Source organism: Poeciliopsis prolifica, unplaced genomic scaffold, assembly GCF_027474105.1.
Source record: "Poeciliopsis prolifica strain line A6 unplaced genomic scaffold, Auburn_PproV2 SCAFFOLD001, whole genome shotgun sequence".
Classification (NCBI taxonomy): Eukaryota; Metazoa; Chordata; class Actinopteri; order Cyprinodontiformes; family Poeciliidae; genus Poeciliopsis; species Poeciliopsis prolifica.
The window spans coordinates 16,123,512-16,149,388 of NW_026562376.1; the positions used below are offsets into that span (position 1 = coordinate 16,123,512).

General features: G+C 37.9%; 3 protein-coding genes across 4 annotated transcripts; all 3 read left to right on the forward strand.

Moving 5' to 3' along the window:
- Positions 1-365: 365 nt before the first annotated feature.
- On the forward strand, positions 366-6,056 carry LOC129374600 (protein mono-ADP-ribosyltransferase PARP12-like). The gene is made up of 11 exons (XM_055053140.1): positions 366-1,033; positions 1,875-2,010; positions 2,093-2,366; positions 2,476-2,637; positions 2,724-2,889; positions 3,327-3,495; positions 4,476-4,702; positions 4,817-4,901; positions 5,009-5,136; positions 5,288-5,439; positions 5,547-6,056. Exons 1-11 carry the CDS (start codon positions 711-713, stop codon positions 5,801-5,803), a joined length of 2,079 nt encoding a protein of 692 aa, XP_054909115.1. The 5' UTR covers positions 366-710; the 3' UTR covers positions 5,804-6,056.
- Positions 5,571-13,667, forward strand: LOC129374477 (protein mono-ADP-ribosyltransferase PARP12-like). 2 transcript variants are annotated; one of them, XM_055053029.1, is made up of 13 exons: positions 5,571-5,638; positions 6,735-6,845; positions 7,089-7,481; positions 9,488-9,623; positions 9,719-9,980; positions 10,072-10,233; positions 10,334-10,523; positions 10,621-10,789; positions 11,872-12,101; positions 12,198-12,285; positions 12,432-12,562; positions 12,680-12,831; positions 12,927-13,667. In XM_055053029.1, exons 2-13 carry the CDS (start codon positions 6,802-6,804, stop codon positions 13,181-13,183), a joined length of 2,214 nt encoding a protein of 737 aa, XP_054909004.1. In that variant the 5' UTR covers positions 5,571-5,638; positions 6,735-6,801; the 3' UTR covers positions 13,184-13,667. The 2 variants fall into 2 exon arrangements, with proteins under 2 accessions (XP_054909004.1, XP_054908936.1); XM_055052961.1 differs by lacking the exon at positions 5,571-5,638 and having other exon boundaries at positions 6,785-7,481.
- Positions 13,668-13,775: 108 nt separating this feature from the next.
- On the forward strand, positions 13,776-24,275 carry pskh1 (protein serine kinase H1). The gene is made up of 4 exons (XM_055053263.1): positions 13,776-14,435; positions 16,463-17,137; positions 17,699-18,622; positions 22,265-24,275. Exons 2-4 carry the CDS (start codon positions 17,069-17,071, stop codon positions 22,571-22,573), a joined length of 1,302 nt encoding a protein of 433 aa, XP_054909238.1. The 5' UTR covers positions 13,776-14,435; positions 16,463-17,068; the 3' UTR covers positions 22,574-24,275.
- Positions 24,276-25,877: the final 1,602 nt, after the last annotated feature.

The following is a 25,877-nucleotide window of genomic DNA, read 5'->3' on the forward strand; positions in this document are numbered from 1 at the left end:
ACAATTAGATTCCTATTTTGAATTTGGGCTCGGTTTTCAAGTCGACAAGAATCATCTAAAGCGAAAATTGTTTTATTTTCTACGCTGTACTCTCACACCAGACTGTCATAATCTTAAATATTATAATTGGTCAGTTTTTTGGGAACACGTCAATGATGTTGCTTTTGTTTGTTTCTTTGTTTTTGTCCAAAAAAAGAAATAATTAAAAAAAAGAATTTCGACATAAGTGTCGGTTTCAGTTCTTTATAAATGGGCCTAAAATTATGTTCCCCCGTGAAATTGTTCCCCCTGTGTCGGGAGCGCGCATTGCAACGGGAGAGGCGGATGTGACGGATACGACCATTTTCACGGAACCATATTTTTTTAGCCGACTGAAATAATCCGTTCCCCCTTCCGTAACATGGGAAAAAAATTTACCAGCAGGTCTCTAACTCTGTTTATTCTTTTCGTCGACAACAATAAATCATGCGAGCTCGAAAGCATTTGCTCCTTATTTGACAAAGTTCGTTCTTGCCGAAAAATTGATCAGAAGCGCCGTGGGGGGAAAAAAAAGGTCACATCCGTCACTTCCGCCTCTCTGGCTGCAATGCGCGCTCCCGACCCAGGGGGAGCAGATGTTCGCAGGGGAGCAGGAATCCACACATCTTGTTACCTCAAGTCTGCTGTGAACAGTTTCCTCGAGGGATTTATTTGTTGCGTCCTCTTTCAAGATGGCGTCGACGAGTCATTCGAAATTAGTTTTCAAGCTCCTGTGCGACAATGACGGTTGTTTAGAGGTAAGGCAGCTGAACGCGAAGCTCGCGCAAAACAGCTTCGGAGTTAAGCTGGCGAACCTGCGTTCGGTTCTTTTCGACGACGGTAAAATTGCGATCCGGGAGGGCAGGCAGCGGGCTCCCGGGGGGAACTTCAGGCCTGACAGTCTGGTTGTGGCTAAAACCAGCTTGAGGCTTTGCCAGAGGAAAGCTGGGGAGTGCGGACATTGTGATGGTTTGCACTTGTGCAGGTATTTTGTTTGCGGAGGATGCACCTTCGGGTAAGTTTCTTCCAGTGTTGTATAAAGTACTGAAATCTCGGAGACAAGTAAAAGTATAGGTACCGCTCCAAAATATGACTTTGGTAAAAGTAAAAGTCACTGATTGAAATGTTACTTGAGTTAAAGTCTTAAAGTATCTGAAATGTCTTGTACTTAAAGTATGGAAATTACTGTAACAATGGATGTACTCAAGTAATGTAATGAAAAGTATAAGTAAAAAGTAAAACAAGTCAAATGCAGTTTGAATGACATTTTTTATATTTTGGTAAACTTGTCAAATACACTTAAAATAATGTACACAACCAAGTGCAGGCAAAATAAAACCTGCTAATAGATATACCTGCAGGCATCATATAGTTAAGAAAATTGGGTGCTTTACTTATATCACAAGGTTAACTTAACCTGCTTTACAACTGAACCAGCTTCTTAATAATCCCTCCAGGACAGAAAATACAAAGTTTCTATAAGCCTCAAATTTTCCCTTTCAGTAAGCTCAGTGCTGAAAATGAGAAAAATAGTCAGTACAGAAAATGCGGCCAACATGAAGAAAAAAACAAGTTACGATTACTCTATTTCACAAACTATAGGTGCACACAACTGGTCATTATGCAAAAGGAAGAAGAATTGGGAGGGAAATGCAGCTTATTTGGCATCTGAAGAGGGAAAGCTTTTTTGTTAACTTGGTGTTTAATGGGATAAGCGAAACAGACCTCTGTTGTTTAAAAAAAAAACAAACAAAACAACAGAATGCGTTTTTTGATTAATGAAGTTAATTAATTAGATGAATTTGTTTATTCAATACAAACAACTTCTTTAACTGGAAGATCTCGTGTCATTTTAGACCCAAGTGTAAAAATCCACACAGTTTGGCTTCTTCACACAACGCTGGTCTTTTGCAAAGGTTTGGCCTTCAGGATTTGTCAGAGAAACAACTTTTCCAGCTTTTACTGCAGAATGATCCTTTTCTGCTTCCTGAGGTAGGCATAAAACCATAATTAGAGCGATCTGTCATTATGCTTGACTTATTTAAATATTATTGTCCCCAATGACTTTCTGAAGGTCTGTCCACATTACAACAAGGGTGATGGTCCGTTTGGCTCCTGCCGATTCTCCACCTCCTGCACAAAGCTCCATGTTTGCCTGCATTCACTCCAGGGTGACTGCAGGTATGGCTCAAGATGCAAGAGAACCCATTCCATTGGACAAGGAATGAAGCTGTTCAAAGGATTCAGTCAGGAAAATATTCAAAACCTTTACAAGATCTACAGGAATAAATTAATCATCACTGGACAATGTGGACAGCACGAGACTCCAGCTGCTGCTGCTGGTCCAGGTAAGTTTCTTAAATAAAATGATGAATTTTGACAGAATTTTTCTCTTGATAATTGCTCTCCTTTTTTTTTTTGAGTATTATATGACATGTATTTTTGCATCTCCTGCAGTGTTTCCAGAGGTGACATTCAGTCATAAGCTGCCTTCCCTTCAGCCTCCCCTAATGAGACTTGGAAGTCCCACCAACTCTGTCAGTCCTTTAAAACCTAACAGTGAAGGTGAAAGGAATGAGATCTGCCTCTTTAATATTCGCAAAAACTGCAGCTTCAAAGGTACCTGCTGCTGGCTGAGCTGACCCATCCCACCTGACGTAAATTTAGTCCCTATGTCATGTTCTAAGTTGAGTTTTCCATCGCAGAGAAATGTGTGCGCGTCCACTGGAACCTACCGTACAAATGGGAGGTGTTACACAGTGACGGTGTTACTTGGAATCAGTTGCCTTTTATGGAAGAAGTTGAAAAGGCATATTCTGACCCAACATGCAAAACTAGCTCGGATCCACTGCTGTCGAGTCAAAATCTTGGGTAAAGAGAGACGCAAATATTCACTATTCGGATTGCAGATGTTTAGTGTTCTGTGATACACACAGAGTATAGAAACAGTATTAAAAACCCCCAAACTTAAAATTATTTTATCTAATAGATTAACACAAAATAGAGCGTAATGGTAAACTAAAGTAAAAATAACGCATCAATTTCCAGTCTAGTAAATTGGGCATGATATTTCTGCTTCTTTTACTCTGCACTCAAATTAAAACCAGTGCGACCAGTTACCTTCTGAAGTCACCTAATTTGTACATAAAGTTCCTTTTAATAAATTAAATCGCTTAAGCGTAGTGGTAGTAGCATAGCATCATGACTAAAATGATGGACAAAATGCAGACAGCTTTAAAAGGGTTAGACTACGCTATATATGAAGACATGCTGATAGCAGTCATATAGAAAATCTACTTTCCTTTCAGATCTAACAATAAGCGGCATGTTGATTTTAACACAATGACCTACAAAGGGTCTCCAGTTCGTCGCCTGTCCACGGCTTCTTCCGTCCTACATCCGCCACACTACATTCTGACAACTCAGTGGATTTGGTACTGGGAGGAAGACAGTGGTTTATGGATCGAGTATGGAAAGGTGATTGGAATATAACTAGTTTAACTACGCATTGCTATTTACAAAATAGAAACTAATTTTTCTACTTGTATGCATTTATAAATAATTTCTTTTAAAATCTTTTGCTTTCAGTTAATTCATCTTTAAAGTGCAAACTGTGTTGACATACTCTTATTTCTCCCTATATATGCAGAGAAAAAAAAAACTACATTAAGACAACTGCAGTACCAGATTGCATAATCTGGTGCTGCCAGTCAATACTTGGTTTCGATTGTCCTTTGTCTGTTGATGCTAATATGTGCTGCAGATGGTGAAACAGTAAACATTAAGAATAATATGCTTTAAGAACCGTTCATTATTCTCAACAGACAATCCTATTTGTTGCATCAGATTGTTGCCAGCAGAGCTACAGCTATGTATTTTCTGAGGTGTTTGTGTTTGCAGCACACAGCTACAAGACAACAGTGACCTGTCATTTTACTGTTAACTTTAAGGTAACCTGAAAATTTACAGGTTGATAGACGGAAATGGCATACCTACTGTCCGTCAACCACTTTGAAAAGCATTTTTCATCCCTGTGCATCATTATCCTTGTCCCTCGGAGAGGAGAGCTTTCTATTCTCCGCCTCTCCATCTGTAGCTCCATGTCATAAGATAATAAGTCAAATGAAAGAATAAGATTGCGCGTTCTCAATTAGGAGTACCTTTTCCATCCCTTATATTGCAGCGCCCCAGTATGTTGCATATAGTGCATATCCACCTTTTGTGCTCTTAATTACCAATCAAAAATCAAAAGTCTATCTATTATCTGCTTTTGCTTGATTGTTATTTTGCTTTATTTCTGGTACTTTGTACCAGTTCAAGACATTGATGTCTATTTCTATATCAGCTGATTCTGATTTGTAGTGGTCACTGATATGGCCTGAACATTACATTTTTGTCATTTTTATTTTCCATCAGTTCTACACTTTGATGTATTTTTATGTTTGTGTTGTTTTCAGGGTGGAGGAGACACCACAGTGACTTCTGAAAGTCTGGAGAAAATGTACCTGGCAGACAAGGATGCAGAGATCACTTTCCAGGCAGGCAAACATAAATACACCTTGCATTTCAAAGGTGCAGAAGGAAGCCAGACGATGTTCCAACAGAATTTAAAACATAAAACTAAGAGAGAGATTCGAAGGAGGCCTCGCTTTGTGTCGCCTCAGGATGTGAATGACATCAAGAGGTATTGTGGTCATGTGTCACAAATTTCTACTTACACAAGCTATTTGTACTGTATGTCAATTTTTTTATATATATGTTTTTTAAAATGTCCCTTTTTTATTGATCTTGTTTAAAGTGGATCGTCACAAAGCTCCTGCTCCACAGCTGAACATATTCCACCCTACTGGGACAAGAAGGCCCTGCCTGATTTGAGTTATAAGGTACATATATTTATTGTATAGCTTGTATTTCCCTCTGGTTGATGGGTTTTGTTACTAAGGCAAGGGGTACTTACCTTACCAACAAGACATTTTCTGTCATGTTTCAGCTCGTGCTCCTCTCCAGAGTTGATCCAGATTATAAAATTGAGGAGGATTTCAGACGCACCATGCCACGCAGTAGAATTGAAAGCATTGAAAGAATCCAGAACCCGTCTTTGTGGAAAGTCTTTCAATGGTGAAACACTTTGAAAATTTGCCCTATACAGTGATAAAGATGAAGCCTTTATCACAGGGCTATCACATGGTTGCTCATCATAGAATCCATACTTTGTCATATTTGTCACTTAACTTTTGTGCTGCATAATAAGTCTTATGCTTTATTTCAGGCAGAAGGACCAGATGCAGAAGAGGAATGGAGGGAAACGTGTGGACGAGAAACTTCTGTTCCACGGCACAGAAGAGAGCCTGGTTGATGCCATTTGTGATCAAAACTTTGACTGGAGGATGTGTGGCGTCCACGGAACAGCCTATGGGAAAGGTAGAAAAAATATATTCTGGTGATATCATGATCAAATCAGAGTTGGAAAAGTAACAATTGAGAATAGAAAAAGTGTTGTAACTTTTAACTACTATTTTCCTTTCTAGGGAGCTACTTTGCCAGAGATGCCTCCTACTCAGACAAATATTCTAAAACCCAAGGGAGTCTGAACAAGATCATGTTTGTTGCTCGAGTGCTGGTGGGTGAATACACAAAGGGAAGCAGCAGCTACGTTCGACCACCACCAAAAGCAGGAAGCAAAGCTCTTTATGACAGCTGCGTTAATTCTGAAACAGATCCCAGCATATTTGTGATCTTTGAAAAACAGCAGATTTATCCTGAGTATTTAATCAAGTACAGATGAGAAAACCAATGCTTTATATTCCTTTTGCTAAAGGGAAATAAATACAAATAGGTAACTTTTTAGCTGCCTGAAGTCCAATAGACACAAGGGAACATTTTGCTGGGTATCTTTGTTCTTTCCAAAGCATGCAGTCTGGATTTCTTTGTGTATTTTGTACTTATTGCTCAATAACTCTTTTTTTCATAACCTTGGACGACTACATGTCTGTCGGGACTCTTGCCTAAATAAATAAGTAAATAGTATTTTGCAAATATTAAGTAAATATTCATTTGTCCAGGAAATTACAAAAACACAATTTTGAATGTGTTGCTCATTAGTGCTGGAGGAAGCAGCAAGTATATGTGCACTGGGCAATCTTATATTCTGTCTCTTCACAACCCAAGTCCCCCTAAAAATTATGCGCAAATGTTCTTCAATAGGACACTTTCATGCAAACCAAAATGTATGGGGAAAAAACACAAGCTTACTTGCTTTTATAAATATATTTCAGATTAACTGAAAGCCAAACTTATATTGCAGAGACGGAGTTTTGTTATTATCCACCATACCAAGAATGGCCATTTAAAAAAATGATTTCAAAATCAGATCATAAAGACTTCCTTTAAATTATAGAGTAAGTATTTATATCTTAATTTACAACAAAGTGTTTCAGAAAGTACAAATACAGAAAAATTGAAACCTGCATGCAGCCTCTTGCAAAAAACTTAATTATTTTCATTCCTACCTAGTAGTTGTTAATCTCTTCAAACACCTTTGCAAACTTCTTAAGATATAAATGATTTTAATATCAAAATGAAACAAATGTTTAATCTTTTGAAGAAAAGCGTTAATAGGGTGGACTTATCCTATCCAAAGTGCTGATAAACCTTTCCAGCACAGGAGTCTGAATCTTTCAAAAGAAATTGAAAGTACTGACACCTGTGTTCTTTAGATTCCCCCTGAGATGCCTTCAAGTTCATGGCAAACAAAAGTATAAATGGTGGCTGTTCCTTGGCTTCATGGAAATTCGTTCATCTTTTTCAGAGGAGCTTCACGGTGAACTGTAAGCAGACTCACTCATAGTGTTAAATGTGACACAAAGCGCCTCGATGGCCTATTGTGATCATAGTGTTTACTATTAAACACTCAGTGAAGATGACAAGCACTGTGATTGCATAGTGTTTAATAGTAAAACAACAAAAGTGAAAACGAACTGTATGTTGAATATTCTATTATTACGCAAACATGCATCACCAAGTGAGAACCAAACGCCCTTCAATCCTAAGTTTCGTTTTCCTCTCTATAGAAGAAGGCGTGTCGCTGTGAGTGTTTGGCTCAGGTCAGCTGGAGCTGTGGTGGAAGAGCTGCAGGCTTCCTCCGGGATGGCTTCTAAGGATTTAATCCTTAAGGTCCTGTGTGAAAACCAGGGGTGTTTGGACTTTGAGCAGCTGCTCGAACTCGCCCAGAGCAACTTCGGCTTTGAGGTGGCAGATCTGCGCTCGGTTCTTTTTGACGACGGTGTGATCGCGATAAGAGAAGGAAAAGAGAAGCAGAACACCGGCGGCTATTTGATCAGGCCTGATAGTCTGGTTGTGGCAAAAACCAGCCTGAGGCTTTGCAAGGTGAAAGCTGGACAGTGTAAACAGTGTGATGGTTTACACCTGTGCAGGTACATTGTTGGTGGAAGCTGCAGCTTCGGGTAAGTTAACTCGGAAGAGTTGGTGATTACCCTTTTATTAACCAATATACAATTCGGTTTAATAAGATCGATATAGTTTATCCATTTTTGGATGAAGGTGAGATTTACTCTCAGACTTTATTTACATTTTCAAAACGGCCCTGTGATCATTTGTACTTTTCTAATCGGTTTTAATATTTAACCAAAAACGAAGCTTTGCTATAAACAAAATGCGGAAGTTTGCCAATCAGGGCGCTAGAAATAGAGTTGCCTATTGTTGCGTCGACGCGGGTCTGTTTATGTTGTGATTCTGTTTTCAAGGAAGCACTGCTGAAAGCTTACTCTTAAAATAAAATATTATTGCACTCAATAAGTAGTCCACCAGTAAGCAGATGGCGACAAACGTCCAAATATTCTCACTTCGGAAGAAAGATGCTTGTTTTCGTCTGTGCCCTGCGAGTTCAGATAGTTTCACCATGTCGTCCACAAGAGGGCAGTGTTCAACGGCCTTAGACATTGTGTTTCTTCCAAAACTGTAACACAGTGCCTTGCTACAGTTTTCACACCAATTTAAGGCGTTTTAATTTATCTTTGTTTATATTTAAGTTTTTCTGATGTGAGTTATTATTGCCACATCAGTTATTTGCTCATGTGTAAGCAGCTGGAGGAGCTCTAATAAACTGGAGTGAGACCTTAGCCTCTTTTCAACCCCTGAAGGTCATGGAAAATAACTTGAGTATACTAGAAATAAAATGCTATAGTATTTTGTTGTTGGAATAGCAATAGAATCTCCATGGTTTATAATGGAGTGGGTGTACACCACACTATAGTTAATCCTGTTTCTTCTACTGTTTGCTAAACATTTTACATGTAGGTATTTGCTATCTACAGATTTTCTTGAATACTTTTGATGGAACTGTAATTATTATAAAATTGTTTTTCTTGTTGGAACTGAGCTGGGTTGAGTCATATTAGTATTAGGAATAGGAGACATGTTTGCTCAACGAAGGATAAATGAGTAAATGTGTTCTAACCTGACTTTCTGTCCTTTCTGTTAGTAGTAATATTACAGCTTGTGTGTGAAGAATAAGTACAGTCTGTCCTTTCACTGCTATGCAGAAGACATGCATCTGCCAATTAATTGCATTACTTCCTTCTATGTCAAATATTAAACAGAGGTTGACTCATGTTTATCATATTTAAACAAGGGCAAATATGTTAAAATATATTTGTCCTTGTTTGATCAGCTGTATAGAGTCCTTTACTGTCATGTGAGAAAACAGGCAGTACGTGAACTACTTATAAAACAAACAATAAACACAATAGTGTTTATTTTATTAACACAATAGTGTTAATAAACACAATAGTGTTTATTGTTTAAACACAATAGTGTTTATTGTTCACTAAAATTATTGACATAGTTTTATTGAACTAAAACTATGTAAATACTTTTACTGGTGCAGTAAAAGTACTGCATCAGGTTATTGGTTACTTTTATTATTGACATAGTTTTAGTGAACTATATGCTCACTAAAATGAACATAGTATTTGGGAAAGGGGAAGTAGCTGGCCTTAATACTTCTTTCAGCTGTGATCCCACAGTCAAAAATCTTGATGCGCTTCTTGACTCAAATTTAAACTTGACAAGCAAATAATGTTATCAGGATGAGTTTCTTTTATGTACGGCTCCTGGCAAAGGCCAAAATCTTTCTAGTTTATAACAGCCTTGAAATGGCTGCTCCTGCTTTATAGCAGCAGCCTACTTTGTGATTGTGTTATTGTAATTTGCTTTGTTTTTGCATGATCGTCACAGTCTCCCTGTTCGGTTTAGGATTGATTTTTACCTTCTTATTGTTTGTTTTTCAAGCTCTTAAATATAAGGAGGCCGGACCTCCTTATATTTATGTGATGTTTTAACTTTTTATTTCTTGGGCTTTGCAAATAAATTCATTATTATTACAAAAAAAAATAATTTAAATTTGTAATAGATTGAAACAAAAAAAATATCATTTTCATGTTGTCTTTAGGGACAAGTGTAAAAATCCACACAGTCTCACCTCTCACCACAACAGTCGGCTTTTAAGGAGACACGGTCTTCATGATTTGACAGAGAAACAGTTGTTGCAGCTCTTGATGCAGAATGATCCTTTTCTGCTTCCAGAGGTAGGACTTGCTGACTTTAGTCAGATGATGAACAATAAATCTGCCTTCTTATCTCAAGATGTTCCACTTTTTTGATCCCCTCTGTTTTTCTTTAGGTTTGTCCGCATTACAACAAGGGTGACGGTCAGTTTGGCTCCTGCAAGTTTGCCGCCACCTGCAAAAAGCTCCATGTCTGCCTGCACTTCCTGCAGGGAGACTGTAAGTTTGGCTCGTCGTGTAAGAGAAAACACACTTTTGACCAACAAGCACTGAAACTTTTCCAGGGATTCAGTGAGGAAAATATTCGAAACCTTTACAAGATCTACAGGAATAAATTCATCATCACTGGTCAACAAGAGAAGCCAGCTGCTGCATCAGGTTATTCGTTACTTTTATAAAAAAATGCTCCATTGTTTTTCTTCCCATGAACTGAAGACAGTAATATATCTTAAATGATTGTTTACTTTAGTGCTTCCAGAGGAGAGAATCAGCCATCAGCAGCCTTCCCATGAACATTCTCAAAACAAACCCCAATCTCCAACTAAGTCTGCCAACCCTCCTAAGCCATTAACCGACGCAGAGCGTAACGAAATCTGCCTCTTCTTTATACGCAGACACTGCAGCTTCAAAGGTATCAACCCATAAGAGAGCTGATGTTTTTCATCTACAGCACTTTTAGTTTTCACAGTTGTCACTCTCCGAATGGGCATTTCTTGTGGATTTTGTCACAGAGAAATGCAGCCGTGTCCACTGGCATCTTCCTTACAGATGGCAGGTTTTAGACCAAGATGGTGTGACCTGGAAGGACTTGGTCAACATGGAGGAAGTTGAGAAAGCATTCTGTGATCCATCATGTGAGACGAGCAGCCAAGATCAACCAACAGTTACTTCAGCATTTCTGAGGTTTCTCAATTTTCAAAGGTACAATAGTTACTCGTTCACTTCCTGTGAAATTGAACGCCAAAGATATGTGTTGTGGTTCAGCTAAGCTTTAAGAGTAACGACCTTCATTTGGCAGTGCACCAATAAGGCCTTGCGTGGACTTCAAGACGATGACGCTTGGAGGATCACAAGTTCGGCGGCTTTCCACTGCCTCATCTGTCTCAAAGCCCCCACACTTCATTTTAACAACAGAGTGGTTGTGGTACTGGAAGGAAAACGATGGGAAATGGCTGGAGTATGGACAGGTGAGTTGATCAAATTCAGTTTTTAAATATCATTGATGTAACGACTGCAAATTCATTTTCAAATGATCTGAAAACACTGCTGTTAAAAAGAGGTCTGGCAGTGTGGTGTCACTGAATAAATGAGCAAAAATATTAAAATAGGTGAAGTTACAACAAGTCTTCTTGAGTCTAAGCATAAGTTGAAATTGCTTTGACAGTTCATAAAAGGGCAAAGTGAAATTGAATTCTTTCAAGCCGACATAAACTAAAAATAAATCATTTATAAGTTAAATCATGAATAAGTTGCGCTGCACCGTACTGCAAGGTGTAAAGACAAGATTAAAGGAATGAATGAACAGTTTATTTATATCTTAATTTTCCCTTAGTTAGCTTGTCTTTTCAGGCTTACACATTTTGGGTCATGGACTGTTTTTTCTTTCCTTGGTTTTTGCTGTTTTATATTCCTCTAGTTAAAGCGACTAAATGCCTCAGTCTTCTGCTTCACTCGTCCTCCTCCCTCTCAGTCAATTAGTTTCACCCGTTTCGCTTCCCAGAAATCAGTCATCCGTGTAAATAGTCTTCATAATTTCATAACAATAAATGTTCAGACTCACAGAGGTGGAATGTGGCCTTTGTTGACACACCTGTGTGTTTCTTATTCGTTGAAGGGAAAAAGACTGAGAAAGGAGCCAGTCTCTAATATAAGAGATTGAGACATCCTTCTAGGTCTCTGGTTAATTCTATGAACATGAATTCGAGGAATTGACCAGATCAACCATTAACCATCTGCTACAAAACCACTGGCTACAGACGTAGCTCTTTTTCTAGCTACAAACATGCAGCTTAACCTGGTGGGTGTGTCTGTCAGTCAAACCTCTCTCACAGCACAGCAAAGCAAAAGAAGACAGTGGTTGGTTGCTGATACCATAAAATAAATTAATATAACACTGCTACCACTACATCCTTTTTCTGAAATTTAATTCTCCATTGGTTACCAATGTTTTTTGGGACCAAGTGTATATAGGTGTTCCTAATAGCTTTCTGAAGGAAACAAATATTTTAATGCTTACATGATTGTTCTTTGTATTTTGTGTTTCTTTTAGGATTCAGGAGATCCCTCGGTCACTTCCCAAACTCTGGAAAATGTGTACCTGGCAGACAGAGAAACGGAGATCTCTTTCCAGGTTGGCAAACAAAAGTATGTTTTACACTTTAAGGATGCAGCAGGAACCCAGCAAATGTATCAGCAGAATGTACAATACCAGACCAAGAGAAATGTCCGAAGGAGGCCTCGCTTTGTGTCAGCTCAAGATGTGGAGGCGAAGCTCAAGAGGTGATATACACCTGCGTGTATAAACCATTCCAGGGTTTATTTTTGTAAATTGCAGTGTTACTGAGATGATGCCTTATTTCTGTATTTTCTCTGCAGTGAAACATCACACACTGCAAACTCGTCCACTATGGAAAATGTCCCATCGCATTGGGACAAGAGTGCACTGCCTGATCTAGGATACAAGGTATTCTTTTTGAATAAATCTTCTCTAAATCACTATAGTTATTAATAATGTATATATTTTTTTCTGTGATTAGCTTTCAAAATTTCTAATAATTCCACCTCTTTATTTGATTCTCTTTTTTTTTTTTTTTTTTTTTTTTTTAACAGCTAATAGTTCTGTCCAAACCAGCAGCAGATTACAATATGATTGAGATGTTGTTCAAGCGCACCCTGCCTAATGCTAACATTGAAAGCATCCAGAGGATTCAGAATCCATCCTTGTGGAAGGTCTTTCAATGGTAAATCACAGGCGGTTTCATATTATATTTTTGTGGGCAGGACCACTTAGTTTTTGGTGTTATGAAGAGTAACTACTGGTAAATATTTGTGTTTAATATTTTGTACTTTATTTGCAGGCAGAAGGAACAGATGCAGAAGAGGAATGGAGGGAAACTTGTAGATCAGCAGTACTTGTTCCATGGGACAGATGAGAGCCTGGTTGACGCTATATGTGAGCAAAACTTTGACTGGAGGATGTGCGGCGTCCATGGAACAGCCTATGGCAAAGGTGTTGTAAAACATACTAGTGTTTTGATCAAAAGCAGAATCTAGAAGTAGAAATTTCTAATTATTCTTTATTTTCTCTGATCATTTTTTTTCTAGGGAGCTACTTTGCCAGAGATGCAACCTACTCAGACAGATATTCCAGAGTAAAAGGGAGTCAGACCAAGAACATGTTTGTTGCTCTGGTCCTGGTCGGTGAATACACCACTGGGAACAGCAGCTATGTTCGACCACCTCCAAAAGCAGGAAGCAAAGCTCTGTATGACAGCTGTGTTAATTCCACCAGCAACCCCACCATATATGTGATCTTTGAAAAACAGCAGATTTATCCAGAGTATCTCATCAAATACAGATAAGTCAAAACTTTACACTTAATCCTAATCTGTGTTTTCTGCATTTTTCTGGGCACAGTCTCTTTATCTAAATGAAGTTTACAACTTGCACATGTTTGAACCTCGTACTGGTGTGTAATGTTTAGTGATTCTTAAATATTAGGGCTAAAACTAGGAGAGATGGAGCCGTTATGTTTGCTACTCTAAAGCAGATTAATTCTAGGACTATGTCTTGCACTTTCAAATCCATTTGCAAACCTTTTTGTTTTTCATTATTATATTGTGAATCATTTTATTTGGTGTGTATCTGAGTCTTTGTGTTTGCATCAGAATTGATCAATTTCTAATTGAACTGATGTCTGTTTTTACTGTGGGTGTTGTCTGTTTTGGGGAGAACTGCAATGATGTAAATCAGAAGGAGGCATTGAGAGAGTAACATTTGATCTGTATTAGGTTTGTGGAATATTTTTTTTCTGGTTGCTGCTAAATAAAGACAATAAAATCTGTATGCATTTTTTATTTTGCAATTTTATTTCAATATGTTAAAATATTGTCCTTCCTTTAAAGAGACATGTTTCCCAGTCCAGCATAAAAAGGCTTTTATATGTTCACAAAAACTGTTATTCGAAATAATTTCTGTAATTCTAACTGACCAAAAATGTTCGTACAGAAAAACTTAATTTTTATCTGTATACAGATAATATATGTTCATTTTAAATAAAAATCGAATTACTGATTTTAAAGGTTTTTACAATAAGCCAAACTCTTATTTTCATTCATATAAAATATTTAAAATATGTGTCTTTATTATGTTTACTTGGTCTATTTTATGTAAAAATAAAACATCCCAAACATTTTTTTTTCAACTTGCATCAGGTCGTTTGTTTATGACTTTCGAGCTCTGGCTTTTATTTTGAAAGCCACCCACCGGAATTAAAGTATTTTCTTTTTCCGGTTTTCTTGCCGTGAGAAGGTGGTCCTCCCTGGGGTGAAAAACACCGTCCAGATTCAGGAATACGACGAGACAACAGTGGGAAGTTTCTAAACGCTTCGAGACGCTCACCAAACAAACTACCGAACCTGGCGTTAGGCTGACGAATTGCCATCGAGGTTGGCGGCGGATTTGCGGTGTTTGAGTCGGGAACTGAAGTTGGGAAAGTGTGGGGTGAAAATGGAGAGCCCAGCTGAGTGAGAGTGAGGCAGAGTGGGGTGAGGAGGCTGGATTTGGCAGGAGCTGCTGCTAACAGGCTAATTAGCTTGGTCACACACTTCTCCGGTAAGTTCGGACGTGAGATTTTAAAAGTCACTTTATTCATTTTAGTGACAGAGTTGTTGATTGTTAGCCTCTGGAGACTGCCACTATGTTACGTCCTGCTGAAGTTAAAGTTATGGTTAGTTTTTCTGTGCGTAAAAAAACAAAACAAAAACAAATTTAACGGGCCTATTTTTAAAAGAAGACCAGAATTACGCTTTGAAGCGTTTTTTTCTCAATGTATTACATTAATAAGTTGACTAGGATCAACTTTAATGGTTTTCATTAAAGTTGTTACATAAATATATTTTACAGCTGTTTATAAGTAATATTAAACTCATGTGTTTCGTTATACTTCTCAATGCACGACTGATATTGATTGCATTTTACCTGGTAAAACACTGATTGCTGTTTTCTCGGCAGATTTCTGTAGAGATGACTCATAATTTACACATAAAAAATTGTTTACATATGACCCGTGCATAAGAGTACGGAATACCTAAAGTGCAACAAAGTAATGACTACGACGATTACATGAATAAATATAATTAGACTTTTTTTTCAGTTAATCTCAATATATATATATATATGATATATTTTTACGTATATGTATGAAAATATATGTATATGAAATATTAACACTGCATGAAATACATTCAAGATTTAAGAGATACAAGATTTATGCTCTAATGGATGAAATATGCATTCAGACCTACTGTATGATAACCATAATACATTAATAATTATTATGTATGTATAGATAAATAAAATGCCTGAATGTACAGAATGTGAATTATGACCAATTAAAACAAACTGGAAAAAAATAGGTCTTAGTTAAGTGATGAGTGCAAATTATTAAAGGTACAGGTATTCTTGAATGACTCTTGCAGTGAAGTATCACTGGAGGCATTGAACACTGCCACCTAAATGCGATCTCCACTGAGCGATCGGTCAGTTCTGCATGTCATCACAATGCAAGCATAAAGGAGCCTCGAATTTCTGATCTTGCGTGTGAAAGTTATTACACCTTCTCTTTTATGGTCAGATTTTGAGGCTTGACCACGCCCACATGCTTTGCAGTAAAAAAGCTTTTGATGACTTTTGATTGTCAGTGTGTGAAGACTATACTGATTAATTTCAAAGTCTCCTTAATGGAAAGCCGTAGGAGGAGTTTGTTCAGATATGTGTTTGAGGAAATAAAGGGACAACATATAGGTTTTACTCTAAAATGGTTGACTTCCTAAGGGATTGGACCATGGGTACAAAACATTTCTTTCATAAGTTTTGAGAAGTTACAAGTATGTACCAAATTTCATCATAATGTTTAACGTAGTTGCATAGCATTTTTTAGTGGTTGAATTAATACCCATCATGTTCAATTTTATGCTTATCAGATATATGTAAAAATTAGAGACAAAACGCATGGTCATGGTGAGACATCAGATTTTGCCTTGCTGCCACAAATGTCAAAAATTACATTAAGGTGGATTATCTTTAAGTAGTGCTATAAAGCCATTTGACCACATCCCTTTTCAGTTTTGGTATATTGATAAGCCTCTGAAAAGCTTAGGATATTGGACATTGCAGTTAAAATAATTAGAATAAACTTGTTTTTGTTACACCACATATTGAGCTAATAGGCAGCAGAGAAATCTTTGAAAAGCTCAGTAACTTTCATTTTTGTTTCATTTGATCTCACGACACAAACACTAAGAAATATTGCATAATGGCACTTTAGCATGTTCTTGCTAAATTAAATACTGTGAATACCATACACTGTTATTAATGCCAACCGTTTACCTTTCTGTGTTTAATTTGCGAACTAGAGTGAAAAAAAGTGGTTTCAAATCCCAGTCAGACTGAAAATCCTCCATTTCTGGTCACCTCCAATTGGTGCCACTGCATATTCTTAGTCCTGAAGGTCCTAAAGGTCCTCATTGCATGATTTTCATTTAAATTGAACTTCTCTGTTAATGACTCTCAGTGTGAAATTACTCCTAATATTCTGATGACAATGTCATTGTTCAGTAAATTTGGGATTATTTTTGCAGCATCACTCCACAGCCAACAATTCTCCCTGGGGGCCGATGCTGTTTACTCAAGACTGAAGCTTCTCCTAACGGTTCAAAGGACAGTCGATGGTTGCATTTTCCCTGGAAGTTCTGCCTGAGTCCTGAGGATAACATTTTCGGAGAGGTTTGCTGTCCCAGGCAAACACCTCATTCATCGAATCGATTGTTTTGTGCTGTTGGCCTTTCAGGGTTTGTACTAATGGAGTCTTGTTTAATGGAAGCCTGGTAGGTTCCTGAAAGGCTTTTGGGTCGTCCTGTCCAATGATTGGACATTCAAGAGAGCTGCGCTAAAAAAAAAGAACAGCACAAAGAACAACAAAAAGTAATCTTGACTTGTTGGGATACTTGTTGGGATACACAGTGCATGATATATTAATGAATTTATGGGCTGTATTGAGGTGTCATATTTATGAAACCCACCTGCTGACGCCAGCTCATCTGGACTTGGATGGGAGTAATCAGCCTCTTTCCTGAACATCTCTCTGAGCTGGGGTACAGCCTGGATGTTGAATCAGCTGTTGCGGTGATGAGGCAGGACTCCTGGTGGCCTGTGTGGCTGGCTGAGCAGCGGCCCGAGGTGATGTGATGGGGTGCCGGAACAGCAAAGTCCTCCCTGAGCCTCCAGGGGACGTTCAGTTGGATCTTGTCAAAAAGGTCAGTAATAGACAGGGGTGTAGCTGCACAGCCTTCTCCTACAACACAGGTTTCAAACTCCAGTCCTCAAGGGCCGTTGCAGTTTTTCGATGTGCCACAGGTACAAAACACTGGCATGAATTGGCTTAATTACCTCCTCCTTGAGTAGATAAGTTCTCCAGAGCCTTGCTAATGACCTAATTATTCTATTGAGGTGTGATGCAGCAGAGGCACATCTAAAAGTTGCAGAACAGTGGCCCTCGAGGACTGGAGTTTGACACCCCTGTCCTACAAGGATATATGAATAAAGATTTATTAACAGTTTTAACAGCCTTAATCTTCAGTTCAGTTTTTTGCTTTACCTCATGATTTGTAGCTATTTAGCAGTAGTCTTGTCAGTTTTGATAAACATTTTAAGCAAACAAGAGAGCATTCAGAACTGTAAATGTATTTGCTTGGTAATTGCTAAATTACTTACAAAAGTATCTTGTTTATGAGTCAACTTAAAAAGAAATAAGTATCTGTTTTCTTTGAAGTAATAGAACATTAAAGTTCTAAGGTCCTATTTCCTGTACTCCTCAGGTTGATCCTCAGACTCCTCAAACGGATATCTATAAGCACTTCATACGAGGGGATGGCACTGGAAGCAAGACAGGCGAGGCTGGAGGCGTGGCAGCTGAAAAGCCTGACCACACCTGCGCATATCAAGGTCAAGCACAAGCTGCCTCTCCCACTTCCGCTTCAGCTCAGACTCCTAAAGACCCCTCCAAACTGTCGAACTCTCAGCGAAAGAAGGTGGCAAAGTACCGAGCCAACTTCGACCCCCGAGTCAGGGCTAAGTACGAGATAAAAGCTCTCATAGGTCGTGGGAGTTTCAGCCGAGTCGTCCGGGTGGAGCACAAGAGCACGCGGCAGCCGTACGCCATCAAGATGATCGAGACCCGATACCGCGAGGGCAGGGAGGTGTGCGAGTCCGAGCTGTGCGTCCTGCGTCGGGTTCGTCACACCAACATAATCCAGCTGATGGAGGTGTTTGAGACGGCAGAGCGTGTCTACATGGTCATGGAGTTGGCCACTGGAGGGGAGCTCTTTGACCGCATCATTGCTTGCGGTTCCTTCACAGAGCGAGATGCCACCGGTGTGCTGCAGATGGTGCTGGACGGCGTCAAGTATCTCCATGCTTTGGGGATCACTCATCGGGACCTGAAGCCAGAGAATCTGCTGTACTATCACCCTGGAGCTGACTCGAAGATCATCATCACTGACTTCGGTTTGGCTAGCAGTCGGAAGAAAGGAGACGAGTGTCTAATGAAGACCACCTGCGGCACGCCGGAGTACATCGCCCCAGAGATCCTGGTTAGGAAGCCCTACACAAATGCCGTGGATATGTGGGCACTGGGGGTTATATCGTATATCCTGCTGAGCGGAACCATGCCCTTCGAGGACGATAACCGTATGAGGCTCTACCGGCAGATCCTGAAGGGAAAATATAGCTTTTCTGGAGAGGTAAGAACTGACATCTGTAGCTTTCTTCTTCTTCCCCCATTTCTGGAGCACATGGCGCGCTCTGCAGGAGGGTTTATCAACAGATTTCCAAGAAGTTCAGCTTGACACAGTTCCCACACAGGCTCACTAGATTTGTAAACCACTGTACTCCTCTCCAACTCCACATTCATTATTTCTTAATCATTAAATAAAAACACACTTCCTTTTTCTTTTTTTTAAATTTCTTTTCTAAATTCCTTTAAACATGTTTACAGAGAATGCAAAAACAAAATTACGGTGAAAAGAACAAGTGAGAGAAAAAGATTTTGCTCAGTCGTTTGTACTGTCGTCATAATATATTTATCAGAAATGTTTCTTTATCTGACAGGAGAAATGGAAATCAGTTCTCTTTGCGACAGCCAGCTTGTGAAAAACGTATCACATTATAAACGTTTCATATGAGTCGATATCAATAATTATTGATTTTTGTGTTTTTCTTTTAAATATCTGAAAAAACAGCCCAAATGGTGGCATGACCTTTTCCTTTTTTATCCACCACTGTTATTATTTTTAAGCAGTTATTAGTTTTAATCAGTTATGATCCACTAGTCACTCAACTCATCAACTTTGTTTATCTTGCTGTGAAAGGTTGAGCAGCCAGATCGTTTCCTCTGCCTACATCCCCCAGAATGCTGCGCGGTTCTGGATTGGCGTTCAGTGAAATTATTGAATATTCTATCAGACGTTTTATCTATTGATTTTGATCACGTGTCTATCACAATAGATGTCATTGAATTATTGAAAATACCTAAAAAAATTTAATTTAAATATTGTTCTTAGTTAATCCGTTACATGTTGACTGAACACACCCCTTCTTTTAGTTTGCAAGTCTTTTTTGCCTGAATGATTCTGAAGTTGGAGTGAAATCACTGGATAATCTAAAACCCTCCTGAAAGCAGTCCTACGCTGGACTGAATGAGCAGAAAATCAGCCGGAGGCTAAAGAGAAACTGGTAGACAGTCAAATATTTGATTGAAAGAATGTAAAAATGAATAAGGGACTGGACAAAGATGCTCCCACAGTTTTATTTATCCTTTATTTTACAGTATGGCCAGAAAAAGTGCAGATTAATCTGTTCTTTTGTATAACATTGATACTTCCAGTGAACGCTTTCCCAGAAACACCCTTAGTAAATCTTTGCTCCTTATGCAAACATTTCTACTGTTCTTTTTAATATGTAAGAAGAAGCTGTTGAGTCGTTTCAATTTTCTGGGGATTAACTTGTTTTGCCTGATTGGTTAAATGAGTATCCCTGACATGTGTATCCCTTTCTTGAAGCAAATGTTCTCATGGCTTTGGGCTGAAAATAGTTAAGCCTAATGTGAGTCAGGCGAGTTTTCTGTGTGATTTGTAGGGACAGTTTCACTGGAAATACAAGGAACGTTGTGGTCCTACCAAAAACGATGTATAATGTATAGTATTCTGTAAGATATTTATCCAAAGATCTGTCCACACACTGTACATATAAACTGCTGTGAAAATATTTTTTATTAGTCATTAAATAATAATACCATGAATTGATTCTTGAAACTTCAGCACACTTATATGGGCTAATATTTGGTAGCTTTGCAAGAATAAATGGCTGCTTTAAATTTGAGACTTGAACCATCACTTATGTTGCACACAACTTTGCATCTGAGTGCTCTGAACTCGTGAAGCAGCCAGCTACAAGAATCAATTTTCCCTCGATCAGCTCTCATTGTGGTTACTGAATGAAATCCTAAAAGTCTTTTTTCCTCTTTGTTAAATTGATCAAAACTGGAAGCACCCACCCTTCCTGCAGCCTGTAGCATTTTGATGCATTTCTAAATTTTCTGTCTGATACAAAACTGCTACCTCTATTAAAAAAAGCTGCACCATATTTGCCTCCTTTCAGTGCTGTCATCCTGAGAAAGAAAACATTTAACTGCTCAAAATCATATTTGGAAGGTCCGACCTCAAAGAAAAGAAAAAATTGTATTGTCCTGGAATATACTGATCATCTCTAGTCTTCAAGTCTGCAATAATTTGTGCCAACACTGTTCAAGCTATGCTTATAGCATTTTGTTGCTGTGGCAGAAGTTGCAGTAACCTACATCTTTTCCCGTTTACGTGAAGAATTTACCAGTCCTGAAAAGAAAATCCCAACTCTTAACATTTGTAAGAAATATGGGCCTCTGCGTAGGAGTTGCAATGTAACAGACCTGAATGTGTTTTCCTTTGGGATTTGACTCCTGACAGCTGGGATAAATAATGTTCACATTTACAGCTGCGGTCCAGGAACCAGTCATAGCCAAAACATGGCTCAGGGAGGGCAGAAACGTATGTGTTTTATATGCGTCGTGTATGTTTAGTCGACACTGGTGATTTATCTGCTACATGAACAGAAAGAGACCAAAAACCCAGCTGGTGGCCAAACAGGACAAGGTGACCAAGTTTTGTGTGTATTTGTGTGTATGTTTGTGCGAGTTGCAGCATGTAATTCCTGGCCAAGCAGGGGGTCGAGTTTGACTCACTACTAGTCACTCGTACTGAATACAGTTTATTTCTTGCCAGAACAAAGCAGCCCTTACTGAGAACATTTGTTCCCAAAGTTAGACGAAATGCTTTGGGAACATAAAACTCTACACAATAAGACACATAAAGATTTAAACTCTAAAATCTACATCCGTTGTTATGATGTGTGAGAATCTGATTAATCTCCATTAATGTGAGAAATTAATGGGGAAGCTTTTTTTTGTTTGTTTGTTTTTAAATTCCAGCATGATTGCAAGTCGATCACAGGCTGGATGTGGACAAAATGTCTTGCGACTTCACAGACTTCAGGGTTTACTGGTCTTCTGAGTTCTGTGCTTCTGCTGCCATCTTCTGGTCAGAGGACAAATTTGCAAACAAACTCATCCCTGTGAAAGGAATATTGACTTATTTTAGCACAAAAGGGGTTCTTGACACAACAATGGAAAAGTTTTAGGCCTGAAACGATTAATCGGGTTAATCGCAATGAAAGGTCAAAAAACAAAAAGAAAGAAAATTACATATTGGTGCTGTATTGCTATTAAGCTAAGCAGACAGGGCTGAGTTTTTCCACATCTTTGTTAGAAGTATGTTTTTATCTGCAGATTTATGTTTTGCTTCAAATGATCAAGCGTACACTAAAGGAAAGCTATGTTCTTCAATTTCAGGTGATAAAATGTTGTTTTTTTTTAATACTTAAATTATTTCTTCATTTGTATCTTTAAATCTCTGTGTAATAGTGGTTAAATTAAAAAATCTGCAGAATTTAATTTAATTGATTAATTACTAGAATCGACAGACTAATCAATTACAAAAATAATTGTTAGTTGTAGCCCTGGAGTTTTGACTTACAGTATTGATGGGTAAAGTACAGACATGCCCCACAAGGAAATAGTTATGGCTACATAATTAAACCATTTCTATTACCATTGTAGCTATATCAGGACAGACACAGCAAATCAGCATTCTGAATCATTTGTTGAGTGAAAAAAATATATAATAACCAAGAACCTTGCAGTTTATGAGGAAATTATTTTTGCATTACCTGCATCTAAAATGTTACTCCACATGTCATTTTGCTGATTTTTTTTTTTCATCCTCTTTTCCCAGCCGTGGCCCAGTGTGTCCAATCTGGCCAAAGACTTTGTCGAGCGAATTCTGACAGTGGACCCCAGCGAGCGGCTGACGGCAGGCCAGGCCCTCAAGCATCCCTGGATCGTCAGCATGGCGGCGGCCTCCTCTATGAAGAACCTGCAGCGCTGCATATCTCAGAACCTCTTGAAACGCGCCTCCTCACGCTGCCAGAGCACCAAGTCGTCCCAGTCCAATCGCTCCACCAAGTCCAACAAAGCTCGCAGGGTGCGAGAGAAGGAGCTGCGCGAGCTGAACCGTCGCTATCAGCAGCAATACAACGGCTGAAAGCTCTTCTGCAGCCCTTTGACTCGGAAACCTTTGGTCTCAGACACGACTGAGAAAACATTCCAATCGTAGACACTCCCAGTGTTAAAAGCCAAAAACACCTGAAAGGTCCACTTTGCTACAAACATTCCCACCAGTTAAATGTGCTGAAACAAGAAGTGAAGACTCTAAATCAAAAAACTCTCGATGAAGATGCAGGTTGGATCATTTGGTTGTTTTTTTTCTCCACCTGTGTCGCTATTTATTTATTATTGTGACAATAAATCTCCATTCAAATGGTCGCTGGGTAATGACCTTCCAAATGGATCTGTGGAACAGAGTTCTGGACACTGATGTTTCTAAGAAGCAATGTGTTCTTTGAAGTAGGGAGGAACAAATTCTCCCTTTTTGTTTCCAATCAAAAGTGCTGTGAATTTATTGTTGAACTCTCTGTACAGACCTCATGATGTTGTTGGTACTCAGATTTTAGTAAACCATAATCACCATCTGAAGGATAGCATGAAGGCTTATTTTTAGTGCGATAGACGTTTAATCGGTTTTTGTTCTAAACTGGTTCCTGAGCTGTCACAAGATTGTTAATCTGTTATCATTGAAACTTAGGTGTATTAAATACTAAAATGTTCCCCACCTTCAACTCCTCCTGCTGTTACCTCTCCTGTAAAGCAAACAGATGCACTGTTTTGTTGAGTTATAGCTGCACATTATAAAAGAAATAACATTAAAAAAAACCTGATTCATTGGCTGCATCAGCTAAAAGTTAAAACTTCACATTTTTAGTGTTTTGAGAAACAAATTAGGGCATCTTGCTACGTGTGTCACATTTTGTGTTTTATAAAGTCTTTTAAGGTTTTTGTTCTCAAATTTTTTCCAAGTGAAATTGTCGGTGCACATGCGCCCCCTAGTGTTTCTAAGAGTAATATCAAATTTTTATGAAAACCTCCAAGAACAATACAGATTTGTATTTTTCAATAGGGCTCAGCTGAGGGTACTCATTGTAAAAATAATAATAATAATAAAAATACCGTTGTGTATTTATTCTGAATGAATAAAAATTAGGGTTTTAAGAAGTTAATGCCAAAATTAACTTAGTGAAACCCAATGAACCCTTGCAGACAAAGAAAGTACTAAAATTACTCAGTGTTTGCAGAACAGGATTTCAAAATACAGATAACTTTGTTTTTAGTTGGAAAAAGTCTACACTTTCTTGTGTAGCTTGTGATTTATAAGCTCTTTTTATGTTTATGGAATCTACCTTATACTAAAAAGTAAAGCAGGCAAATTGCAGTCTCAATTCCATAAAAAGACTAAGTGTACTTTGATTTCAGATGTAAATCTGTCCAGTTTTTCTAGTAGAATATGTGATGAAATTAAACTCTTATATCCATTTTATAAACATATTTTAAATTCTTGCTCAAAATAATTTGAAGTCAATTTAGTAAATTCATATAGCTCTAATTTACAACAGAAACTTTACAGTTGGCACAGGTTTATAAATTTAAACCATTATCACATAAAATATATTAAAAGTTTATGTGACGTCTGTTACACTCAAAATGAAGAAAGTGAAAGAGTAATGGATTTAAGCAAAATAAAGCAATTTGTAAAATACAGTTTGTTTATTTATTTAGTCAATTAACAGCCAATAATATAAAAATGTTTTGAGAGCTCTGGTTTCAATTATTTTTCCTCAGTTTTTTTTTTTTTTTTTTTTTTTTAAACATGGGTTTGCAAATAATTTAAACATTTAAAATATTTTTGCAACAAGATCTTGGTCTGTCTCTGCCACCTAGTGGTAGCAACTAAGTGACAACTAAAACAAAGATTTAAAAAAAAAATCGTTCTTTCAAATTTATCAACTTTTAACAACTTTGTCATTTGAAAATTGCTGCTCGTGCCTAGTGTCAGCAGCTCTTGAATTATGTTTGTGGTTAAAAGAAAAGAAAGTTTCATTCCTTCCTCAAAAATGGTCAGAAAAAGTTTGGCAGAAATTGCATATTGAAGGAGGAAAGAGGTGTTGGTAGAACTGAAACTCATGCCACTGTTTAATAGTCTTTGATATGTTTTTGCACAACGTTGTGATAATATTTGGAGAGGTTTTTTTTTTTACTTCGGAGGTGTAGAATTTAAAATGCGAACCAGTGGTAAAAGGTAAAGTTAAAAAAGTAAAAAGTTCCAAACTGATGTAATTTTGTTCAGTGTTACATGGGTTTTATCAGGTTGTGTGAAGTCAATGGATATAAAAACAAATATATATCATAAAGACATATCTAGTTTGCTACTCTTAGTTACCTTTTACACAGAAGAAGCTTTATCTTTTAACTTGATATGTGAATTTATTTGAGCACGTGGCCATTCCAACTTCTTGACTAAAACTCCTGATTGTAGTATGAACATTTAATGTTTAGTAATGTTGCCTATAAATGAGAAAACATTACTCATTTACTAAGCAGTCCTTAAACAGGACTGCTTGTCTAAGCAGGCCTGTCTGAGCAATTAGTCTGACTGGAGCTTCTTCTGATGACACATCAACTTGGTCATCAGAAGAAGCTTCGATTGGACTCCGCTGAAACCAAAGCAACGTTCCCTCTGCTGTCCTAATGCTCAACCTTAGTAGTGAGCTATGAGATTCTACCGATTTCTGGACATAATTTCATTTCTCAAGAATTCAACCTTTGAATTCTCGAAACGATGAAACTGTGAACGAAGCAAAAACACCTACTAGAACAACCCTTATGTCGCAATAGTGCCACAGTAACGACATTACGAAGACAAATTAGGCTTATGGCCGTATAATTTTAGGATAATGAGAAAATGAAGCCATTAAATTTGAAGATAATTAGATCATGGAACTGCAATCACAACTATAAAAAAATAAAGATCTTGTCCAACACTCCACCTGTGATATGATCTTAAGAAAATCAGAGCATAATCCAGCTGTCGTGAAAAAACCCACGTCAAGATCTTGTCTCAACGTGAAGAGGTCACTATGTGAAAAGACCTCAAGATATATGGCTGACACTATATTATCACAACAAAGAACAATATATTTTTAGATGAGATTATTATTTTTTTCAAAAATAATTATCTGATCTCAATAGAAAAGGTCTTGTTATCTCTAGGTAAATAAATTATGTTAAAACAAACATGGGGTTTTTGCCAAATTTAGAATGAAAATAGTCATTGCAGATAATTATTATGTCCACTTTGCTATCTTGAGAGAACTAGGCCATTATGTCCAAAGGTTCTCATGGTCTTATTATCTTGAAATAAAGAAAGTCTGGGCGTGGATATCAGAAATGTTTTG